Here is a 19,674-nt window from a genome sequence, read left to right on the forward strand (position 1 = left end):
GGGGACTTTGGGCCAGTCATTATCACTCAGTTCAACCATCGCCTGTCTGGCCTGCATTTCTGGCAGAATAGGGATGACTCCCAGTAATTTTGCCTTCTTTTATCCCTGACACATAAATGAATCATCTTAAGCATGTATTAGCTTTTATATTACCAGGTTTTCAGGTGCCTATGGACAAGGATGCACCAAATCTGAATGATCCTTAAACTAAATATCCTTTTTGATATTCCAGGGGTTTGTTGGAGGAGACACAGTTCCAAGAAGCAGTGGCCAGAAGCCTCACAGAGCCCATACCTTACTTCTACCAATTCTGGAGTGAAAAGTCAGCAAAACAGAAGAAGAGTTCAACTGGCACCTCTTCAGAAACTCCTTCCCCGGAGTTCAGTGCTAAGGGTAAGACAGATGATGAAGACTTGGGAAAGGAAACAGTATCTCCCAGAGTCACTTCATTTGTTACAGAGAACCTAAGTGCCATTATTCGCAAGGAACAATCCCGGGAAGAGAAAGAATTCATTATCAGGTGAGACAATTTGAACATCTCTAAACTGAAAGTGCAAGCAAGATAGATGTGTTCTAAGCCATCAAATTCCTGTAATGCAAAAAATAATAATAATCAGCACGTTTATTTATTCTATTTATAAGGCTGTCCCAATTCAAGACTTTTCTACAGAAAAATATTGACCAGCGAAGCTAATGTTCTGTAAGCCATGTTTGTCCTGAGAATCTAGGACAATGTATCAATATGTGCAATTTGAATCACAAAAAAGATGAACTTAATACTGTGCATGATTTATCAAGAAGCCCCCTCTTATAGGCAGTGACGTGCGGTGAGGTTTATGGCTGGTGAGGCACTGACACAGGGGGTTCAAATTTTTTTAGACTTGTGGACTTCAACTCCCAGAATTCTACAGCCAGGCATGCTCAGTTCCGATTTAAAGCGACAGCATTTGTTTTTCTCCTTTGCGAAAAAGTTTTCCTTCATTCTTTTTCTTCTCTCTCCCCCTCCTTCCTCCCTCTCTCCCTCCCTCCCCCCTCTCTCAAACAGACACACGCACACAGAGAAGTTGGATCCCTCTCTCACTCACTCAATCTCAAACAAACACAAACACAGAAGTTGGATTGTATATATTTTCCAATGGCTTGAAAGCAGCTCCTCTGCCATACCCCCCCACCCCCATTCCCTTGCTGCCTTCCGATCCGAGCCTTTGATTGCAGGTGGAGCCACGTTGCCTTTTCAAACTTGTAATCAGTGAAGCTGGGCTTATATACTTTTATCCAGGTGTGTGTGTGTGTGTGTGTGTGTGTGTGTGTGTGTGTGTGTGTGTCAAAGTCTCTTTGAGAGTGGGCGGCATACAAATTAATTAAATAAATAAATTAAATAAATAAAGGCAACATAGCTCTGCATGCAATCAAACTACACTTGGGGAGGGATCTACACTTGAGGATGAAGTTTGAATTCCTCCCCCTCCCTCTGACCCACACACGTACCTTTTCCAGCTGTTTCAGTGAGGATTTCAACTCTGCCTGCCATCATGAAAAGAAAAAAAAATGTAAAAGGAAAAACGCAAGAGCTGAGATCAGGCTGAGCTAGTTGCTGCTAGAGTCACCGTGTGCATGACTCTGCTTAACTGTTTAAAAAAGTCTCTAAAAAAGTGCCCTCTACAGGAGGCAGGAGAACGACGTACCTCATTACGTCAGGAATTTTTCAGCTTTTAACCCTTGCTAAGCTCTGCTCGAGTGATCATAAAGTCAGACTAGATGAGGCATCTCGTTCTCCCGCCTCCTCCTGTAGAGGGCACTTTTTTAGAGGCTTTTTTAAACAGTTAAGCACTAAGCAGAGTCATCCACTGTGACTCTGGCAGCAACTAGCTCAGCCTTTTTCCTTTTACATTTTTTTTCTTTTCATGATGACAGTGGTGAGGTTCTGCCTCCCCTGACTACACGTCCCTGCTTATAGGTAAAGGAAAAGGTCTGGCAAACATGACAACGGTTTCTTTTCAAAGCTTAGGTCCCCACAATAGCCTTAAGGCACAGAGCTTCAATGTCTTAAAAATTCTCTTTTCCTGCCCCTACCTCTGTTTCATGAAGCATAGTCAAAATCAGGCACCTAGAGTTCCAGCAAAAGAGTATTAGAATAAGAATCTAAGAGACCAGAGGCAGGTATGTGATCAGAAACAAAATGATGCTCAAATTCCCAGACAAACGGTACAGAAGGACCAGGAGGAAGTCGAAGTCAGAAGTTAGAATTCAAAATATCAGTACCGGGCTGGAGAACCCAAAAGCAGAAATATGGCTAAATCCAGCCAAAATCGCAATCTGGATACCATATACAGTCGGAGAAGCTTTCTATATATGTGTTTAATGTTCTGGCATTGGGTACTGAAGTTTGAATGAAAGCTTAAGTCTGCCGGGCTTGTTGTGAAAATACAGGTAGTATAGGTTACAAGAGACTTCCTTGGAGGTACTTACAATCCGGTTCCAAAGTTACAACCACTGCTGCAAAAAAGACCGTAAAATTGGGTCAATCGTGCTCATGACCCAATTTACAACCATCAGAACTTACAAGTCATAAGTTAAGGGCTACCTGTAGTATAAGAGCTGTACTTTGACCCTGACCAGCTCAAAGTTGACTCAGCCTGCCATCATTCTGGGGTTGGTAAAATGAGGACCCAGATTGTTGGGGGCAATATGCTAACTCTGTAAACTGCTTAGAGAGAGCTGTAAAGTACTGTGAAGTGGTATATAAGTGTAAGTGCTATTGCTATTAGTAATGTTTCCTTACAATGTTAATCCTGGTGGAAGTTTTCCAAATCTTTCAATATAGAATAGATAGACAGATAGACATAGGTATAGGTATAGGTATAGGTATAGGTATAGGTATAGGTATAGGTATAGGTATAGGTATAGGTATAGGTATAGGTATAGATCAGTGGTGGGTTTCAAAAAATTTTCAAATCTACTCTGTGGGTGTGGTCTCCCTTGTGGGAGTGGCTTGCCGGCCATGTGACCTGGTGGGAGTGGCTTGCTGGCCATGTGTTTTCTTTCTTTCTCTCTCTCTCTCTCTCTCCTTCCTTTTGTCTCTCTGTCCCTTTTTTCTTTTTTTCTTTCATCTCTCTCACTCTTCCTTCCTTCCTTCCTTCCTTTCTCTTTCTTTCTCTTTCTCTTTCTCTTTCTCTCTCTGTGTGAGTCTGTCTGTTTGTATGTGTGTGTATATGTATGTGTGTGGCTCTTTGCCTCTCCCTCCCTCCCTCTGTGTCTCTCTATATGATTCTCTCTCTGTGTCTGTCTGTCTGTCTGTCTCTCTTTGTGTATCTCTCTCCTCCCTCCCTCTGTGTTTGTGTCTCTCTCATTCCCTCTATCTCTCTGTGCCTCTGTCTGTCTGTCTCTGTCACACACACACACACACACACACACACACAGACACAGAAACAGACACACACACACATACTGTGGTCACCTTATTGAGTTTTCCAATCACATTTGAAACACTCAACAACTGGCCTGTATTCATGGTTTTTTGCAGCATTCTGCAGACATGGGGGCAAAATATATGGTTAAAAGTACCTGGCAGCGACGTTCTTCCCTGGGGGGCTCTGCAGAACATCCCAAGACCAATGGCTCTGGGATGAGGGATGGAATCTTCGCCGCGAGCCAGTAAAGCTTCATCCACCAGAGGCAGCAGGACAAAAGCCCCTCTCCCAACTGGCCCTTCCTCCCTCTGAGGGCGAGGGACCCGGCTGCCCTGCTGCCTCTGGCTTCCTTCCTAGAGTCTCCTCTCTCCGGGGCTGTAATTGTGCAGGCTGTGCGTGCGTGCTTATGTTTTCCACGGGGGTGACGGATGGGCTCCGGAATCGCTCCATGACTTGGAAAACATAGGCGTGCGCGGGCAGCAGGGCAGCCAGCACAAGGGAGTGCAACCCGCACGGCCTGTTCAAATAGCAAAAGAAGGGACAGGAGAGGAGGCTGTTTGAAAAGCCCCGCTTGGAACTCCTCTCCTTTTCCTTCTTTTGCTGTCTGTACATGCAGTGCGGGTCGCACTCCATTCTCTTTCATAGCCAGCTCGTTTCCAATTGGGGTGGAGATCCATGGAGAAGGATGGAAAAAATCGATTTCTTCCCCCCTCCCCCAATTGGAAACGAGCTGGCTGTGAAAGAAAAGGGAGCTCAACCCGCTCGGCATGTAGAAACAGCAAAAGAAGGAACAGGAGAGGAGTTCCAAGCGGGGCTTTTCAAACAGCCGAACTCCTCTCCTGTCCCTTTCTTTTGCTCTTTGAACAAGCCATGTGGGTTGCGCTTCCTTTTCTTTCATAGCCAGCTCATTTCCAATTGGGGGAGGGGGGAAGAAATCGATTTTTTCCGTCCCTCTCCATCCCACCTCTTGTTCAAAGAGCAAAAGAAAGGGTCAGGAGAGGAGTTCGGCTGTTTGAAAAGCCCCGTTTGGAACTCCTCTCTTGTCCCTTCTTTTGCTGTTTCTACATGCTGAGCGGGTCGCGCTGCCTTGTCGGCAAGGGTGCTTTGCAGCGATAGGGGCCAGGAGCGGTACCGGCGTTACCAGAAGTTAATTACTTCCGGGTTCACTGACCAACTGGTGCGCGCGAACCGGGGCAATCCAGGAGGAACCCACCCCTGGTATAGATATATTGATAGAGATAGAAATAGAGATAGAAACAGAGATATATAAAACAAATTATAAACATTCTCTAGTCTTATGCACTGCCAAAGTATCTCTCATTAGTAGACAATACTTATTTCCTCATATCAATTTAGTTTCTCATTATATATAGTATTTTCTACGTAGCTACTTTAAGTACACCAAGGTCAGGGTTGGGTTTTTTCCCCCACCACAAAAATATTATCTTGGATGATGCAGACTTGACTGGTTAAACCCCAACATGAATCTGCATTATTGACTATGCCATTATAAAAGGTGTTGTGGGTACAGTCCTGTGAGAACAAAATAGGAAACACCAGCATTAGTGAGTATGAAGATCTGAAATGTGCTTTCTGTTAAGGATGCCGGCATTTGCAAATGTGGCTGAAATGGTGCTGGATAACACCATCCAGAACATTCTGGTGGAGGCCAGTCGTGGGGAAGTAGTGCTGACAGCACGGCCGAGAATCATTGCACACTCTCCTGTTTTCTCCCAAAAGTGAGTAGATCAGCAGGGAGGGGATAAGGGCTCCTAGCATGAAAGGGCTGGTTCAAAATTAAAATGTCATCTAGTAGAGCAGAGTTGATGCCTGTTTGAGTGAGTTTAGGAATGGCTGAAATGTGTTTCTGCACAGGCTCTCTTTTGTAGTCCATGGGTTTCTTCTTTGGATGCCTCCTGCTATTTATTGGGCTGTACAGGTAGTCCTCGACTTACAGCAGTTCATTTAGTGACCGTTCAAAGTTACAACACCACTGAAAAAAGTGACTTTTCACCGTTTTTCACAGTGGCCACCTTTGTAGCATCCCCATGAACCAACATTCAGATGTTTGGCAACTGGTTCATTCTTATGACCGTTGCTGCCTCCCAAGGTCATGGGATCACCTTTTGCAGCTTTTTGAAAAGCAAGTTAATGGGGGAGACAAATTCACTTAAACAACCAGGTTGCTAACATTAGTTGCTGTGATTCAATTAACAACTGTGGTAAGAATGGTTGTACGATGGGGCAAAACTCACTTAACCAAGGTTTCACTTAACAACAGAAATTTTGGGCTCACTTGGGGTTGTAAGTTGAGGATGACCTGTATAAGGTCCAGGACAATCCCGAGTAGTCCTTGTGCAGAGAAAAGGAAGCAACAAACTTACAAAAGTTTGTTTAATAATCATTCTAAATTAAAATGGCACTGAAAAAAGTTATTTGTGTCCTTTTTTCACATTTATGACTGTTGCATCATCCCCATGGATGCATGATCAAAATTCAGACACTTGGCAACTGATTCATATTTATGACAGTTACAGTGTCCCGGGGTATTTGTGATCCCTTTTGCGACCTTCTGACAAGCAAAGTCAATGGGGAAGCCAGATTCACTTAACAACTATGTTACTAACTTAACAACTGCAGTGATTTATCTAACAACTGTAGCAAGAAATGTTGTAAAAAGGGTTTTTACAAAAATTGTCTTCGCAACTGTCTTGCTTAACAACATAAATCTTGGGCTCAATTGTTGTCGTAAATTGAGGACTACCTATAATTGGGAAGAAAGCTTAAGTAAGGACCGTGGGTTCAATGGGTAGAGATGTGAGAACTAAAGAACAGTATGGAATTTACACATTCCTTAAGCTGAAGGAAAATCTCACGCAACAGTTTTGTGAAGGAAAGGCATTCATCTGCCAAAATAGTACACTACTTCCTTTCTAGAAAAGGACTTGTCCAACCTTGTTCTTTAACAAGTAAGGACTTCATAAAATTAATTTACAGTGGTTGTAAAGTTGTGAATGTTCAAAGGAATTTTTGTCTTTCAGAGGTGTCAGTCCCATAGTTTCGATGCACAGATCATCTACAATACCAGGGACTTCCAGTGAAATCAAGAATTGTGAAGGGCAGCGGCACATTGTCTTGGCCCCATAAGAGCTCACGGATGACTCTGGGATCACAATGGAAATTACTGGTGGGAAGACGGCCCTTTGTGATTAATATCCCTGCTGGAAGATACCTCCACAGAGTTGGATCCAAGGAAAAATGACATTTGCAATAGAATCTCATATGATTTTGCTCTGTGCAAAACCATAATAGCAAAGGGCCTTGTCCTGGATTTAACATTCAAAATAAAATTTCATTTTGTATCACAGGAAAAGTGATTCTAATTGTATCATAGGAAAGAGATTGAGCTTTTTACCTGTCATATAAACATATGTGATTCTGCTTTCATTTTTGGGTGGTAAATGTTTGGTTTTCACTCCAGCAGGGGGCAGCTTAAGCTTCAGGCCTAGTTTGTGGAGAGCAGTTTTCACTAAATGTTAAATTCAAATGATACTTTCCTTGGTTACTTCAATCTCCGGGTAACAACAAAGTTTAACAACTGCAGATGAATGCAAAGCTATAGCAACTATAAGAAATAATATTGACTAGGAAGGAAGTTGGCTTCCTGGAGCTGGTTAAAAAACAGGTCATACACAGAAAGAGTCCTTTATTCCTTTTCAGTTTTAATACTGTTTCACAATGTCATTTCAACTCTCTCCATGGACTTTGCTTTGCCCTGTAATATTTCATAGTGTGGTTGTTTACCAGCATTATAAAGAAAAAAGGTAGTTTCCTTCAAATTATGTTGAAATAGTGATAAAGTCATAGGCACATCTATATAATGTACCTGCTAATACTAAAAAGATTGTATTGATGGAAGGATCTTGGAGCAAAGGATCTAGTAGGATTCTTTTGGGGATTTAAAAAAAAAGGATCAGAGAACATTCCGTGTAGTTCAATCATCAATCTGGCCTGTGCTGAACATCACTTCATGCTTCGAGGCGTGGAGTAGACACACCTTTGGAGCATATGATTGGTGACAAAATGCCATCGCAGCTCAAATGGAATCAAATAGAATTGCATGAGCATTGGAAACAATGGCTGCATTCAACCTTTTCAGAGAATTTGCCTTCCACTGTAAACACTTCTGTACTCTCCATACTACTAGCACTTTCTCATGTAATTTACTTTAGCAGTAGAGTTTGACTATCACGGGAGAATGACTGAACTGCCCAAGCCCATAATCCTATTTAAAAAAAGGTAATTGAGACTGAAGCTAATTTATTTCAGTTAAACCACTTTGGCTTTAATATAAATACTTTTGATTTTGTTGGGTGTCTACATATGAGTTTCATTGCTCACATGCAAATCAAACACTCTCAACCTTTTTTTACATACTGCTGCATTTTGGCCACAAAAACAGGAAGGGTCTCAGGTATAAACAGAAAACAAATTCTTATTTAGAGAATGTATTCCTTCTTGCCTTCATTTGAGAACCAGTTTGCTACTGTGTTTAAGTCATCAGGCAGGAGACTGAGAGGTCTAGTCCCATCTTAGGCAAACAGCCAACTGGGTGACTTGGGACAGTTAGTTTCTCTCAGCCCTAGGAAGCAGGCAATGGCTTACTGAAACAACCTTGCCAAGAAAATTAGGTGGACACATTCAATTTTAGTATGCTCATAGCGACAACTTTAAAATAAGTGCTTCTAAAACAGAAACTAGAAATAGGAAAATATACATACCTGCAATTAAAGTACATCCTAAAACGATTAAACCCTGATAATTCCCCCAAAAGCCACTGGTATTATTACACCAAGCCTCCCACCCCCTTTTTAAATTTCATTTGCTTACTGTCTCGCTTTTCATACAGTACAGAATAAGGTGATTTAATCTATCTGGGATAAAGAGAATTTCAATCTAAAAAAGAAGCCCAGGACCAATTCATCTCACACTTTCACCTTGCTAGAATAAGTCACCTGACCATTTGTGACCATTCAAAATAATATAATCACAGAACTTGGATGTTTGGATGTTTTGAGAGTCAAGCTATTCTTTATATGCCACCAGACTTTGTCAACTCTGAGTCACTGCACAGAATTTCTCCATGACTATCTGTCCCTAATTTGGTCTTTCACGTCTTCCAATAATGCACTCATTGCCACTGGATGTTAATTCTATGAATGCAGTTAAACTTCATTGCCTTGGATGGGGGAAGGGTTATATGTAATATTCAGACATTTTAAGCCCCCTTGTTGCCCCGAATCTGTTTTCTAATGCTTGTTCTGAACATGGAGGGGAGATTTCATTGGCACTCAAGTAGGAAGCTTTGCTTCCATCTTTACCCTTTCTAGCATTAAGGCTGTTCAGTTTTTCTGCCACAATTGTCATTGCCTCAGATTTGGCCTCCTGGCTTAGCTCTGTGACTATTTCAGATTTCTGTTTCCTAAATGTAATGAGTGTTTGGCAATTTAACTATGTCCCAATAGATACTCTCTTGGAGGACTTTCCATTTAGTCCCCTTTTGTATTGTGCCTTTTCCAGTAGCTAAAGAAAGAATTTCACTAAATAAAAAGTATACTCTTTCTTGTTGGGTTCATATACTGTATCCTAAGCCAGATAGTGGTCTAGGTTTGTCACATGGTGTGGTGTGAACCCAACAGTGTCCCTTGAAAAACGTCTAAAGCGAAAGTCTGTAAGTCAAAAAGTTGTTGAGGTTGAATTGCCAAAGTTGTTTGTGTTTGCATTGAGTCAGCTGGCAACTATACACACCATGAGCTAATTGTAGCAGGCAGTCCTGTACAGAATGTGCACTTCCTAGCCCTCCCTGTTATCTTCCTCTATGTACAGTATAGCTTTTGCTTTTCATCCCCTCCTAATTGCACAGCGGTCCCTGGTTTCCCAGCCTATTATAATGTCTCCTTAACGCTGCTCTCGGTGGCAAGGATTGCCAATTGCTGCTTCTCTGATGGGCTCCTATAGCTTTAACCACATGCAGTAGCAAGAAATTAAATAATTAAATGTCTTCTATCACAGCCACACTCTCTTGAATCTGCTGAATTTTTGAAATTTAGGCAAGAGCCAGAAGCCCTGCCAGAGCAAATGTGGCTGTCATATAGCTATAGATCTGCCCATATTCAGAATCTGGGAAGACAAAAGAATCTGTTTCCCAAATTAAATGCTATAAATACAGAAGCATCTCCTTTCATTTTTATTGCCCTATTCAGTAACTGTAATAAGTTGCAATGGCAGTTCTTCAATACTAAATAATTGTGATGACAACACTCAAGATATAAAAGTACAGGATATGTGTGTGTGTGTGCGTGTATGTGTGTGAACATGTACTGAAAGAAAAAAGCAGTACAATGTTAAGCTAAGTAGATACATAAAGTTTAACTCTAAACTTTCAAAGTTTATCAGTATATGGTACTGCAAAGTCTTTACATATGTTCTACAAAGGGGGTTAATTATTACAGAGTGGAAGAATGAGATTTTACATGTAATTACGGTATATATATTTAAATTAAAAGATAAAGGATATCATAGTTAAAGTCATATTATAGGGACTATTCTTTATCATACTCTGTGTTTAAAGGTTAATCTATGCTGCAAAAAGAAATAAATACTGTAGTCAAGTAAATTTGAACAAGTAAGGAGCTTAGAAAAATTCTGGAAAAGGATTTCCTTGTTTTTCTATCTTTTATGAAGTTTTCCATATATGGTCCATTTCCTCTTGCATAAACCATCTTGTCTTTTAATAGAAAACCCTTTTCTTATACCACTTTTCATAGAAGGAGTCTCTTTTCTGACATTGTTGTTTCTTCTTTAAGAGGATATGAGCCAGGGGTGGGTTCCTGCCGGTTCTAACCGGTTCGGTAGAAGAGCTTCCAGAAAACTAGAAGAGGTTCATCACGGAGTGCCTGCCCCGCTCCCCTTGCTCGCTTGCCCCACCTGTTCCATTGCCACCCCAGTCACTTTCATGGCTTCCCAGAGTACCGTGCTCTTTCCCGCATGCTTCCCCGTGCTCTGGGAAGCTGCAATAGCGACGGGAGCGCCAAGAACCTTCGTGCCTCTGCTGGACTTCGCGCACTCCTCGCGACTGCAATAGATGTCCAGAAGCGGCGGGGGTTGTTAGGCTGGAAGCCCAAACCCCATTAGTCACAAAAGCCACTTCTGGACGTCTATTGCAGTCATGAGGAGCATACGGAGAAGAGCGTGAAGTCCAGCAGAGGTAGGAAGGTTCTTGGTGCTCCCCAGTCACTTTTGCAGCTTCCCAGAGTGCCAAGAACCTTCCTGCCTCCGCTGGACTTCACGCTCTTCTCCGTGCTTCCTAGCAAATGAGCGAGGGAGGGAGGATCAGGCTGCCTGATCCTCGCTCACTGGCTCAACCACCAGGGTGCCTCAGCACGGCTCTGGCTACCTCCGTCCTTCCGCGCCCAGTAGCTGCGGCGATGTCATCAAGACGAAGTCCGGGAGTGCCGAGAACCTTTCTGTCTCTGCTGGACTTTGTCTTGATGATGTCATTGCAGCTGCCGGGCGCGGAAGAACGGAGGTAGCCAGAGCCACGGCGAGGCAGCCCGACGGGTAAGCCAGTGAGCAAGCGATGGAGGATCAGGCTGCTTGATCCTTGTTTGCTTGTCCGCTGGGCTGCCTCGGCACCGCTCTGGCTACCTCTGTCCTTCCGTGTCCAGCAGCTGCAGTGACGTCATCAAGATGAAGTCCAGCGGAGGCAGAAAGGTTCTTGGCGCTCCCAGAGAAGAGCGTGAAGCTTCTATGCTTAATTTTATGTTAGAGTTATTAGCATTATATAAACTTGTTTGAGATGGGTGGCCATAGAAATTGAAAAACAAATAAATAAATGTTAGGTTTATATTTCTTTCTGTGATTGGACTCTTTTGGAGTTTCATGTTAAAAATGTCTGCCTTGTTCGCAAATGTAACTCTAGGCTCCACCCAGGTCTGATTTAAAGCAGGGGTGTTTAACTTTGGAAACTTTAAGGTGTATGGACTTCAAACCCCGGGAATGCTGGCTGGGAAATTCTAGGAGTTGAAGTAAAATGCTAAGGTTGGACACCCCTGGTTTAAAGTGAAAAAAAGGGGGTCAGAGCACAGCAGTGCTTTCAAAGACACTTCCTTGTATTATCTGTGCACAATTTGAAGAAAATCTCTTTCCCAAGGGAGATTTATAGCCTCCTGAGAAGTTGCTTGAAGTTCACACAGGAGAGGGTAAGTATTTCTCTTGAGAAAGTGCTTTTCCTCACAATGTGGTGGGACAACAATAAATGGAACAGGATTTCCAGCAGCTGCCTTTTGTTTTTTTCCCACTGCATTTTGATGGACAGCTGTTTTTTCAACCTCCTCCTCTTGTTGTGAAAGGGAAGAAGTCGCCTTGTTTTTAATTTTGGACTGAGTCTAAAACTGTGTGGATCCTGATTGGAATATAGGTTGAGTCCTTGACGTACGACCATTTGTTTAATGACTGTTTGCTTGCACTGAAAAAAAGGGGGGTGTATCATTTTTCACACTTATGACCATTGCAGAATCCTTGTGGTTACCTAATGAAATTCAGACACTTGGCAAGTGGCATGTATTTATGATGGTCATGTTGTCCTGGGGTCATGTGATCACATTTTGCAAGCAAAGTCAATGGGGAAGCCAGATTCACTTAGCAACTTTGGCTAGAAAGGTTGTAAAATGGGGCTAAACCAGGGGTCCTCAAACTATGGCCCACGGGCCAGATACGGCCTACCAAAGCCATTAATCTGGCCCCCGTGGGACCATGAGGCTGCTCCGCCCACATTGCCCCACCTACCTCCTCCCAGCCCCCACCTGCCCTCTGGAGGTCGAGGAGGCCAAAAACAGGATGCATGGGCCCGTTTTTGGATGGCAGAGTGGCACTGGAGGCCAAAAATGAGACACGGAGAGGCTTCCGCCGCTTCTAAGCCTGCCAGCCAGGCCACCTTACCTGCTGCCTGGTCACCTGCCTCCTCCTTGCATCTATCGCATAGGAGAGCTGCTGATTCTGCCTGCTGGTAAGTGACCTGTTTTTTTTTCCTTTATGCTTTTAATGTTTTATTTTTTAATTTTATTTATTGTGTCTAGAATATTTTAATGGTTTTATTTGCATGTACTTTGGGAAATTTGTGTGTTTCTGTAGTGAATTCACTACAGAAATAAACACAAAATCTGGCAAAGCTGCCTTGCACCAACCTGGCCTGCCCATAGAAAAGCAGCCACTTTGAGACACATACAATTTATAACATTTTTTTTGCTTTTCTACGGGCAGGCCAGGTTGGTGCAAGGCAGCTTTGCCAGATTTTGTGTGCTTCTGTGGTTCCTGGTTGTTTAGGTAATTGTGGTTCCTGGTTCTGTGAGCTTCCTGGCACTGTCCTTTATAATTTCCCACAATGCCTTTATGGTTTTTATTCCAGTGGCTTTGTCTTTCCTGTCCTTAGGTTTAGGGAAAAAAACTGGTTACATCTGCAGTCTTTTTTTGGTGGGGGAATTGTTATTTTTGGGTGTTTTCCTGGCACTGTCATAGTTTGTGTGTGTGGGTGTGTAATGCCCCGCAGTTATCTACACATTAATAATGATCAAGTACTAATAATATTTCCTTATACATTATAGTGACCTTTCCTTACATAATTGGTGTTTGCTTTCATACTTTTAGATTTCTAATTTCTGTTTCTGTTAGTTAGCAATTGATAAAACCAATCTCATGTGAAAAAGTATTCGAAGCCTTCTTGATTTTAATTGTCAATTTATTCATTCCTGCACACTCTAATATTTATTCATTTTCATATCTTTGTTTTTCCACTGTTGTGCAAACACAATTCCAGCAGCTGTTAACATGTGTAAAATTAAATATGTATTGTATTCCCTTTGAAATGCCCAACCAGATATTACTGGTTTTAAATCCATATCTTGCTTTACCATTGCTTCTAACGATGGCACCACTAACTCTTGAATAGCTCCTTGGTCTGTCCTAAGTACTGAACCTAATTCATATATTCCTGTTTTCTGAACTGAGGAATAAATTTCAGAAAAAGAAATCTGTATTGCTCTGTGAATCTACCTATGACATTCATTCTTGATCTAACTTCTTAGATGAAAAACTATATCTTTCCTGTTTGTTGGGGGACATCCTTCCTGAAAAGACTGTACATTGTTGGGTGAAAACAGAGGTCCCTTCTGTTACCTGTAGTGTAGTCCTCAGCTTACAACCACAATCGAGTCCAATATTGTTTTATTTCTTCTGCAGTTAGTATTATTTAATAGGATGAAGTGGCAACAGAGTATGACCGCTAGGACAGTCATCTTTCCTATGTAAGTAGCTGTTTTATTGCTTTGTGCTTGTTTCATCCTTAATATAGTAGTGCAAGCAATTAAAGTTTTCCTTTCTGTATCTCTTTGTGCAGGCCATTCATTGGAGCAAGGTGGTCAGTGGGTGACTTCAACACGCAAAAGGACAGTAATCTTCCTTTTCTATTATTTTGTGTGCTGGTTTCATCCTAATGCAGTGCATGCAATGAAAGAATTCATTTCTGTGTTTCTTCTTTGTGCAGGCCATTCATTGGAGTCAGTGATATTGAAGACTGGCAAGGACAGTCATCTTCCTTCTGTAAATAGCTCTTTTATTGTTTTGTGTACTTATTTTAATCTTATTTAAGTAGTAAGTACACAAAATAATAAATTTCCTTTTTTATATCTTTTTGTAGATCATCCATTGGTGCAAAGAATTCAGTGACATCGTCTTGGCCACTCCCACCCGGTCACATGACTGCCAAGCCACTCCTATCCAGTCACATGGCTGGCATGCCACTCCCACCTGGTCACATGGCTGGGAAGCCACTCCCATCTGGTCACATGCCCACAAGCCACTCCCACAAAGCAGGCCACACCTATAGAAGAGGTTCCAAAAATTTTGAAACCCACCACTGATGTGAGCCGATATCCAGCTTTATTGTCACCATGCCCCAGGAACTTTGTGATTGTAGGATATCGGTGTCCTTCCTTTAAGGCTTTTGCGGGTGGGAAAACCGGTTTTACTTAGATGAGGACTTTGTAGCTGTTAGCAACTGTCATCCCACTCATTGCATCAGCTATACTTTTATCAGTTTATTCTTACATATTTGTCACAGGTACATCTTGAATACCACTTACAATAAGAGAACAATGTTCTCCCTCTTCACATAATTTTAATAAAGATTTCCTCCATCTCCTTCTATGGCACTCACATAGTTGTTTAGAAACCATTCTCCAAATTCCTAATGTAAAAGAGTTGATAACAGAACAAAAGTTTCCACGTAAAATGCAACTGAATTTCCTATTGAGGATGCATATGCCCCATATTTGTTCCAGCTATTGTGAGGACAAGACTGACAAGTCTTGACAGCACAATCATATTATTTTATTTATTAATTTAAATAATTATGATGAAATATGTGGAGATTTGATCTAAACCAGGAGTGTCAAACTCAATTTCATTGAGGGCCGCATAAGGGTTGTGTTTGACCACAAGGGGCTGGGTGGATGTAGCCATCTCGAGGTCACTCGTGTTGGGGGCGCCTGTGGTGGCCCATGCACTCTGCCAACAAAAACGGAGCTCGGGAGGGCCATGCGCACAGCGGGCCGGTTCTTCACTGCTTCCAGAGCAGCCCTGCTGGCCAAATCTAAGCACCTATGGGCCGGATTCAGTCCACGGGCTTTGAGTTTGACACCCTGATCTAAACTATAATTGGAGTGATGCCACCATCATTCTTAATGCAAGTGATAGATTTAAGATGATTTTCACAACAATAGGCAATGTCTTAGTAAGTTAATTGAAAGTGTTCTATTTAAACAATCTTATTATTGCATATAATATGTGTGAAAATACAATATTTATTTTGATTCAAAAACTTGCTTTTAAGAAGATTTAGGGAGGGAACAGACACAACATTAGTGTTTGTCTATGGCAAGGACCCCCAAATTCCTCAATTCATTGACTCCCTTGTGAAGTTTCAGATAGTTCTTCAACCCCTAAACATTTATCATATGAAAATAATTTAATAAATGCAACTTTAATCACACTAATGAAAGCAACAATGATGCCTTGGATAGTCCCTTTGACCATTGAGGGTTGATATTGACTATTTTTGGAGAGGCCTAGCCAAGGATATTATCTTCTTTAACAAATGGCCTTTAGCTGTGACTCTAGTAAATAGAATAAACAAATTTTATTTATTTAGTCTATATGCCACCCACCTTGTTTCAACATTCCATACTGCCAAATACAATACAGTATGGCTCTTATTATACCTTACTATACAGCTCTATACCTTGTTAAGTAAATAAGATATAGAGCTATAGTAGCTGTACTAGCTAGGCTAGAACAGCTGGTGATTTGCTTTGGCTGATATTAAAATCTCAGCAGCTTTGGATAATATTTGGTTGGAGGCTACCACCTAGTTAGTCTATTATAGGACTGAGAAATCACTTTTGTACCATGCTAAGATCATTTCCTTTTGCAAAGGAAAACAAAACCAGGGAAGCCAAATCTGATTCCCTTAATTAAATTTAAGCACTTCATATTGTTATGAGCATGGTTGGTTTATTCAATTTATTGAATAAGCCACAATGGATAAAATCAAACAGAATGCTAAATCAAGATTAAACAAACCATGAAATGGCTTAGGGTGATGTGTGAAGTCAACAACCTAAGACAACTGTAATCCAGTTATTAGTTTTACTACCTCCTTATCATTCAACCTCTAAACCTCTATTTCCTTTTTTCTCAGTTAGCTAAACTTAAAGCAAAATCATCTGGAAGGGGCAACCAATCAATACTGCTCAAGTTCATGTAACTGGACCTTGAGGAATACGTTTAAGATTTTGGCTAAATCGATTAAGCAGTTTTGCTACCCAACATTGCGTATGGAGTTTCCCTTCCCAGTGTACAGACCCAGACATTCATTTACGAGGAGACCTTCAACTAGCACAGCTCTCGGACGATGACCCTCTGCCTTACCTCCAAGCACAAGAGAAGATCCCACTCTTGCTGCTTGCCATCTGACAGCCATATAGGGAGAGGGGGCTCTTTACACCAGGTGTGATCCTGAGGCCTGTTAAACATTTAACACCTGCTGAATCCCTCCATTGTCAGGCTGGAAAAAAATGAGCAAAGGAACAAAAGCAGCACATGGGATCACCTGGTGGAAAGCTGCCGCACGCAGGGTTAGATGAAGCTTTTTTCCCTTTCAGCAATATCAATGTCCATTTTAAGATACCTTTCTAAGGCTTCCTTGCTCTGGAAAATGTATGAGCCACCATCTAAGATCATATATACTGTGTATTTATATACATTTACCTATATCTGTCTCCTTCTATCTACTCAACTTTTTGAACAGGATGGAGAGAGAGAACTGTTAGCCTGTCCACCTAACTATTATAAATATGTCTCTGTCTTCTTATTCACAATGATTTCAACCGAATGTTCCGATAATTATGTCTAGTGGTTAAAGCATCCAGCTAGAAAACAAGAAACCGTGGGTCCAAGTCCCACCTTAGCCATGAAAGCCTAACCTTGGGCCAATCATTTTCTCTCAACCTGACCCAATTCACAGGTTGTTGTGGGGAAATTGGGAGAAGGAAGGTGTCTTGGATATGTTTGCTGCCTTGAGTTATTTGTAAAAATAATAAAGGTGTGATAGAAATAAAAAACAATGAGTAAAAGGTAAGACACTAGGAGTAGTCATTGTTTGATAGTAATGTTTTATATTAATGCATTGAAAGCTTGGGTCATTTTGTATTTTTGTAATGTATTTTGAAAAACTAAATAGTATGTTTTTCAAAAAGAACAAACGAGAGGACCTCTGGGGGTAGATAATTCCACAGGGTTGGAGCAGCCACAGAGAAGGCTCTCCTCCGGGGGCCCGCCAGCCGACACTAACCGGCTGACGGTATCCGAAGGAGGCCCACCCTGTGGGATCATATCGGCCGTTGGGAGGTGTGTGGCAGTAGGCGGTCTCGCAGATATGCTGGTCCTGAGCCATGTAGGGCTTTAAAGGTGATAACCAACACCTTGAATTGCATCCGGAGACCAATTGGCAGCCAGTGCAACTCGTGGAGGACAGGTGCAATATGGGTGTATCTCGGTACACCCAAAATCGCTCGCGCGGCTGCATTCTGGACTAGCTGTAGTCTCCAAACGCTTTTCAAGGGTAGCCCCATGTAGAGCGCATTGCAATAATCCAGCCTTGAGGTGACAAGGGCGTGAGTGACCGTTTGAAGTGCCCCCCAGTCCAAGTAGGACCGCAATTGGTGTACCAGGCGAACCTGCGCAAAGGCCCCCCTGGTCACAGCTGACAGATGGTGTTCCAGTGTCAGCTGTGAATCCAGGAGGACCCCCAGATTGCGAGCCCTCTCTGAGGGGTGTAAATCTTCACCCCCCAGGATCAAGGACGGACTGTCTGAACTGTCCTTCGGGGGTAACATCCATAGTCACTCGGTCTTATCGGGATTGAGGACCAATTTGTTCATCCCCATCCAGATCCTGACAGCATCCAGGCATCGGTACATCACATCCGCCGCTACACTGAGCTGGCACGGGGCAGATAGATACAATTGAGTATCATCTGCATATTGATGGTACTTTATCCCGTGCCATCGTATGATCTCACCCAGCGGTTTCATGCAGATGTTAAATAGGAGGGGGGACAGGACCAAACCCTGCGGCACCCCACACTTGAGGGGCCTAGGGGTCGACCTCTGTCCCCCGACCAACACCGACTGCAACCTACCGGAGAGGTAAGAGGAGAACCACCGTAAAACGGTGCCTCCCACTCCCACCTCCTCCAGACATCGCAGAAGGATACCATGGTTGATGGTATCGAAAGCCGCTGAGAGGTCAAGAAGCACCAGGATAGAGGAATGCCCTCTATCCCTGGCCCGCCAGAGATCATCAATCAGTGCAACCAAAGCGGTTTCAGTGCTGTACCCAGGCCTGAAACCAGACTGAAAGGAATCCAGATAATCTGCTTCATTCATGTCGGAGTTGAAGCGTCACCACTTTCTCAACAACCTTCCCCAGAAAAGGAAGGTTGGAGACACGACAGTAGTTTTTCAGGACAGCTGGATCCAGGGAAGACTTCTTGAGGAGGGGTCTCACCACTGCTTCCTTTAGTGGTTGCGGGAAAGACCCCTCCTGCAAAGATGCGTTGGTAATCGCCTGGAGCCAGCCGCATGTCACCTCCCTGCTGGTCGAAACCAGCCAGGAGGGGCACGGGTCCAGTAAACAGGTGGAGGTGCTCATTGCTCCCATGGCCTTGTCCACTTCCTCAGGGGTGACAAATTCGAACTCATCCCAGGAAGTCCGACTTAGACCTACCCTTGGCTTCTCGGCTGGTATTGCCCAAGCGGAGTCAAGGTCTATCCGAAACTGAGTGATTTTATCTGACAGAAACTGAACAAATTCCTCAGCTCTTCCCTGCAGGAGTTACCCCACCCCCTCACCTTTCAGGAGGGAGCTGGTCACCCTGAACAACTCCACCGCCAACCCGGCTACTGCCTCTAGTAGCACTGGCAGGGCTGTCGTGACACAGCTGGGAGGTAGGTACGTCAGGAACAAGCCCACTTGAACTCCTAGGTCCAACTTCAAGAGAAGAGACTCACACCCCACAATCTCCGCGGCGGGGATCCTGCGAGGGACTAACGACTCCCGGACAACCACTGCTCCTCCCCCACCCCTTCTCTTGTATCGTGGTTGGTGGAGCACCTGGAACCCATCTGGGCACATTTCTGAGAGGGGGACTCCTCTCTCTTGGCCCAGCCAGGTTTCAGTTATACATGCCAGGTCTGTCCCCTCGTCTAATATTAAGTCCCGGACAAGGGGAGCCTTATTCACAACAGACCTGGCATTTAGCAGCAGCAACCTGAGACCAGGGCCCTGATCTCCTCTGCCACCAGGTTCTTGAGGTGAGCCTGAGGGGCCGGAACAAGGAATTGCTGTAATGTAGCGAGTCCTTCTTCCCCGGTAATGGCTAGCCCTACAGCTCCCATCATATCTGCCCCTCCCAGTCATAACCGAAATGCTCCGACCCTCTCCCCCATCCGTAGACCCTCTCCCCTCTCCCCTCTCCCATGGCTCCCATTCTTCCCAGCAGGCCACACATACCATTCACTCTAGGGTGAGGGGCAGAGCCGGGCCCCCATCCAATTCTGCTTCTGCACTCAGTGGAGAGGGCTCCAGG

General features: G+C 43.3%; 1 protein-coding gene across 2 annotated transcripts in view; it reads left to right on the plus strand.

The window, feature by feature from the left end:
• The window catches only part of CFAP65 (cilia and flagella associated protein 65), a 54,893-nt gene extending 48,042 nt beyond the window's left edge, over positions 1 to 6,851 (plus strand). For both annotated transcript variants that reach the window (XM_014057161.2, XM_087713042.1), the window contains exons 31-33: positions 233 to 520; positions 5,012 to 5,149; positions 6,452 to 6,851. In XM_014057161.2, coding sequence (XP_013912636.2) covers positions 233 to 520; positions 5,012 to 5,149; positions 6,452 to 6,557 — 532 coding nt within the window. In that variant the 3' untranslated portion in view covers positions 6,558 to 6,851. The remainder of the gene's footprint in view (positions 1 to 232; positions 521 to 5,011; positions 5,150 to 6,451) is intronic.
• Positions 6,852 to 19,674: the final 12,823 nt, after the last annotated feature.

Source organism: Thamnophis sirtalis, unplaced genomic scaffold, assembly GCF_051295495.1.
Source record: "Thamnophis sirtalis isolate CommonGarterSnake01/CBP01778 unplaced genomic scaffold, rThaSir2_p1.2 scaffold_1, whole genome shotgun sequence".
Taxonomy (NCBI): domain Eukaryota; kingdom Metazoa; phylum Chordata; class Lepidosauria; order Squamata; family Natricidae; genus Thamnophis; species Thamnophis sirtalis.